Below are 5,548 nucleotides of genomic sequence, written 5' to 3'. Positions count from 1 at the left end.
TTGATGCTCCTAAACCACTCCAGCCTCCAAAGAGCCATAACCACCACCAATTTATACGGCTTCTTCGTGGGGGTACTTGGTCTGGTGATTCTGGTGCGAGGTTGCCAGGGGGCTCTGCAGCTGACTTGAATTGTCACCTGTCCTCAGATGCACACGACCTTCAAATGACAGCGAATCACCTCTGGGTGCACAACCGGGCAGCTGGGTTTAATAGTCATCTTAACTGCAACAAGGACTGGGTCATCCATAAGGAATTTCTCTGGAGATGCAATTTAGACTCAGAAGTATTTTGTGTTCAATCTTTAAACCTTCTTGGAAATGCTCCCCTGTTTCCCTGCCAAAAAGGCCAAGAAAAGGTGAGAAAATAATTATCGTTTTTGATGGAATATTTCTCAGATGCCGTTTGGCACCTGAGGCCGAGGGAATCCAGCCCATGGTGGATCCTGAGCAGCCCCCACTGCTCCAGCCTTAAGGGGCCAACGAGCTCCACTGGCTCCTTCCTTCATCCCCCCGCAGTTTCACTAACGCTCCCACTCCCTCGTCAAGCACTGAAGACTCCGTTGCTGCTTCGCAGTTTCCTGAACATCTCTCTGTAATGTGAGCAGCGCCAGTAGGTTTTTTACTCAGAGACCTTGAAGTTCTTCAACGTGTCATCTTGTCAGGCTCATTTGATCTTAACCAATTCCCTTTCTGTTTCATATTCTTTCATTGGCGGCCCAAGCAAGTTTTCATTTAATTCTTGAACTCTGGCTTTATTTGACAGAAAGGGCTTAGGCACCAGCCTTTATACACCTCTGGCATGAATTCAGAGCATTTCAAGCAGTAGGCAGCACATAAAGCCAGGTCTGAATTCAGCCCGATTCCTGTTTTCCTTTTGGATTTTCTCTTATGTCAAAAGGCAGCGGGAGGTGGCAGTGGGGGGCCCAGCGGGTAGCGGGGTGAACCAGCAGGGCTGTCGGGGTGAGCCTGAGCGAGGGCCCCGGCTCTGCACCCTGCAAACCCAGAGCGGGCACCGGGCCCCGCTGCGGAAAGGCGAGATACCAGGAGGGGAACGCAGAGGGCATCAAACTGCGTCTTGCATGTGGAAAATAGAAGCAAAAAGCGTGAGGATGCACGCAGATGGACTTGTCCAAAACCACGAGAGGTCCTGTGCGTTGCCCCCGGCCCATCCCTGTGATAGACTCTGGCCCACGGACACCCTCCTGCGCCTTGCCCGGGGAGCGCAGCTCCGTGCTGCCCAGCATCCCCCCGTGTCAGGCTCTGGGGGGGTCCCAGGACACGATTGCAGAGCAGGGGCTGGGGGAGGTTTGTGCCAGGAGGGGCACCTGGAAGAGAGCTGTGGCTCTTCTCCAAACACACCCAGCTGCCCGACTCAGGGTACCCGTGGAACAAAGCAACAAGAACCTCCTTTGGTAGCAGCGCGTCTGGGAGTGAATTACAGAGGGAAGTATTTCCTAATACAAATTGTGGGCTGGGCTTTGAGAAAGGGCTGTTGTGAAGCTACAGGGAGATGTATAATTAATGCCTGGTTCAAAAGCAATTATACCAATTATGTTTTTAATTTAATCTCTGCAAAATTTGGGACTCTTAGAAAATGTAAATAAACAGCTCTAAAAATATTAATGTCTCTCCTCTTAAGCATCCTCCTCAGATCATGGCTAAAAGAGCTTTATTCACAGCAGCATTTGCCTGCCAATCCTAGGCAGGATTTGCAGAGATCATCACTGTGAATTCCCTCAGCTTTGCCCAAGATCTACAGGGCTGTCCATGGAAATACGCCCCACAGGGAACAAGTGTCCTTCCACCACCAGCAACAGGACTGAGCATCACAGCAGTGCACAGCAAACCTACACCAACGTCCACTGCTGTGCTGGTGCCCTAAACATGCAGGACTCCTGCTTGGTAGGATGGTGGGAAGTTCTGCTTCTCATTTGGCTAAATCCTGCCCTGATTCCCATGGGCACTAGTGGAAGAATCCCCCAAAATACTGTGGCTTGTCCCAGCTACTGCTGCGGAATCACTGTGGCTGACTCCTCAGTCCATCCAGAATGCCATTTTCCCCATGTTTTGGAAGAGTTACATACTGGAGGTTGTGTCTGCACCGCATCCCAGCCCACAGCTGTGTGCTCCGGTTGCTGTTGTGTGATGTAGTATTGCAGAGATGATCTGAAATGACTAAAAGCTTTAGGGAAGCAACTAAGATACCTCAGAAGGACCTGGCTTCCCAGGTTTCCTTGCTCTCTGCAATGCAGGACATGGGGTTACAGTCATGCTGGTCACTTCAGAAAATCTTGGGTAAATGTCATTTTTCTTTAATAAGCTACACAACCAAAGGGGTGGGGTCAGCAGGCCCTGTGCCTCACAACAAGAGAATTAAAGTTATTTTTCTCCTGTTCCTCTAGGGTCTTTTCATGCACATCCCGAATAACAAGCTCTCACTTTCCATGTGCTGCTGCAGGTTCAGCCCATATGAGTGGTACGATGCTCATCCCTGCAACCCAGGATCAGACATCGTGGAGAACAACTTCACCCTTCTGAACAGCTTCTGGTTTGGGATGGGAGCACTGATGCAGCAAGGTAGGGGGCACCTCCCCATGCACACACCCTCCCGCCCATTCTCCAGCTTTAGTCACGGCTTTTTAAATTTAAAATTTATTTTTAAAAAATTAAAAAAGGAGAAAGATAAAACATCTGAGCAGAAGCACTCATCAGTAATGAGGTGCAGGGGAGGGAAGGCAGCTCTCCTCCCTGCAGCTCCTCCCAGGACCTGCTGTGCCAAGACCCTCCCGGTGCCCTCCGCTGCCGACGGGGACGGGATGGAGACGTGTCCGGCACGGCACCGGCACCGCAGTGCCCGAGGGTCCTGCCCCCCAGGGACCTGCACGTGCAGCCTCTGGCTGGGGCCCATGAGATGACAATCCCACTGGGGAACGGGCTGGGACCCCAGTGCTGCTCACTCACTTCGAACTTCACCTCCACAGACACCCGCTGAGCGGGGCCGGTTCTGCCAGACTGCCCGCACAGGGGGACGTGTGCCCCCTGCCTGGGGCACCCCAGGGAAAGGTCTTTATGCCAAGAAAGCCACCCAGATTCTCCTGTGTCAGAGCAGGCTGGAGCTCTTCAGTCGGTTGGGCTGTTTTGTCACTTGTCTCTGTCTGCACTTCCCCCCTGCTGCGAGTCAAAGCCCCGTCCCAGGAGCTCGGCCCGGGCCCCGGTGTGGGGAAGGGCCGTGCCCGACCCTGCCTCCGGGAAGCACCCAGGAGGTGCCAGGGCACCGGTGGGCAGTTCACACACGTGCTGCTGCTGGGCACCCAGAGCAGCACCCACCCACTGAGCCCGAGGAGGAGCACGGCCTCTGCCTCCCTCAGCTCTTCACCAAACTCAGCAGCAGCACACAGATCTTGTAACTTCTTACTCTTGTTAATTCAAGCAATGTGTTTTAATTTCAGGATCTCTGTCCTGGCTCGCTCTGTTTTAAATTGACTTTTACAGAAGACAAGGCATCTTGCCCTCCAGTCTCTCTCAATTTTCATCCTCATCTGGTCATTCTACACGTTGTGAAATACCCTGAAACTCCCTCTAGCACTGGGCAGAGGCTGCTGGGGCGACGGGGTGGCAAGGACCTGTCCTGTCCTGCAAGACAGAACATTGTCAGTGTTACTGCTGTAAAATACCACAATGACAGGGACCTTAGAAATGGGATATGGATGGGATTACGTTCATATGTGTGGATGGAATAGAGCAAATGGAATATATAGACACACAATGAATAGAGTACATCAGTTAGGAAGACAGCAGAGGGGGAGCTTTTGAGCAGCTCTGAATAAGGAACAAAATTCAGCTGTGATCTAACTGCAGAAAATCCAGGAATAGAAATAAGTGGAAAATGTCAAACATTTGTCACACTTTAATTTACCGTGTATCAGTAGTTATACCCAGAGAGCAGAAGAAGCCCAGCACTGGCTTGGTGGTGTGCACAGTGGCACAGCTCCCTGCTCCTCCTGCTGCAGATTCCTCCCTGATCCCGGCTGCCCTGATGGACAGTGATGGTTTCCAGCAAGCTGGTTTAGCAGGATGAATCATCCTCTTATCAGATGCTGATGAATGAAAAGATATGTATTCTTTTTAACCCTGTTCTACATCTAAGAAGAAAAATATTTCAAAGCTAGACTGATGTCACACCATCCGGTGCATCAAAGGGCAAGAGACAGAATGGGGAAGCAGCGGAATCTGGAGGACTGAAGGAGCCCTCAGTATCCAAGGCTCCTCTGCCTCCCAGAGCCACCTTGCTGCACTCAGACAGAAGAGCCACATTCCATCCTACACTTTGATACCACACCACTTAAAATTGTTTTGCAAAACCCAATCTTTTTTTCCAGGTTGGATATATCTGAACAAAGTTGTTTCAAACCCAAGGCTCTTTCCTGGCTCTAGAAGGTATCTTGGGTTATTACAAAAATAGTACAACCTATTTAGTCCTTCATGTCTGCTCAATAAAAGCCATTCCAGACCTGTTATACCTTTCGTGCTGTAGCATCTCCTGCTTCCCTATTTCTAACTGGTATTCAAAGTACTGGACCCTCATAGTTCCCTTCTCTTGCTGCTTGATTTTTTTTTAAGCCTTGTGTATTTGAACACACTCCCTAGAGTTAGTCCTTTGAAAAGTAAGCCATATAAAAGCAAAGCCCTTTTTAAACATCAGAACAAAACACTCATAAAAGTTCATAAATAGCTTGCTATTTAAATCTCATAAAAGCAGCCTAGTTAATTACTTCAGTTTGAATGTTTCCTGTAAATCGTGCCTAGTACCCAAGGTCAGCAATAAAGGGAGAGGGTTTTTTTGCAAATGCTACAAAAACCCCACTTGGATGCAAGATGTCTGGATAATCTGTCTCAAAACCAGTTGGCTTTAATTGCATAGCTGTTTAGACAGTGAAACCTAATCCTTTATATATATATATACAGATATGTATATAATGTATGTATGTAGATATATAACAGATCCTTTTTCTCTCCCTCTCTTTTCCCCTCTTCTCCTTCTCCCTCTCCCACCCCAGGCTCTGAGCTGATGCCCAAAGCACTCTCTACACGGATCATTGGTGGCATATGGTGGTTCTTCACCCTAATTATCATCTCGTCCTACACGGCCAACCTTGCTGCCTTCCTGACAGTGGAGAGGATGGAATCCCCCATCGACTCGGCAGATGACTTGGCAAAGCAGACAAAAATAGAGTATGGGGCAGTGAAGGATGGAGCTACTATGACCTTCTTCAAGGTGAGACCAGGCAGAGGCTTTCTACCTTCCAGGCAGAGATGCAACTCTCAGGCCAATGGGAGTGAGAACAAAGAACCAAAGACAAAAAGCCTCCTAAGCCACCACTGCTTCACCTCACGAGCAGGTTGTTTCAGTCTCGCATCCGTGTCAAGACTTTGACATTTCAGCTTGCCTAGGTTTACATCATGGCAAAATCCCCCTCTCCATATTGATAGCTGAAGTCACAATTAGAAAATTATATTAATTTTACAGCTTTAGAGACTGTACCAAATG

The 5,548-nt window shown here is 49.3% G+C and overlaps 1 protein-coding gene across 1 annotated transcript; it reads left to right on the top strand.

The window, feature by feature from the left end:
- Positions 1-2,458: 2,458 nt before the first annotated feature.
- On the top strand, positions 2,459-5,275 carry LOC103775273 (glutamate receptor ionotropic, kainate 3-like; the record flags this gene model as incomplete). The annotated part of the gene is made up of 2 exons (XM_008942719.1): positions 2,459-2,577; positions 5,058-5,275. Coding segments are annotated over 2 exons (337 nt in total), but the record flags the coding sequence as incomplete, so codon positions are not given.
- Positions 5,276-5,548: the final 273 nt, after the last annotated feature.

This window comes from Merops nubicus, unplaced genomic scaffold (genome assembly GCF_000691845.1).
Source record: "Merops nubicus isolate BGI_N331 unplaced genomic scaffold, ASM69184v1 scaffold27716, whole genome shotgun sequence".
NCBI lineage: Eukaryota > Metazoa > Chordata > Aves > Coraciiformes > Meropidae > Merops > Merops nubicus.
The sequence above is the reverse complement of the archived record's forward strand: the minus strand, read 5'-3'. Positions and strand labels throughout refer to the sequence as shown.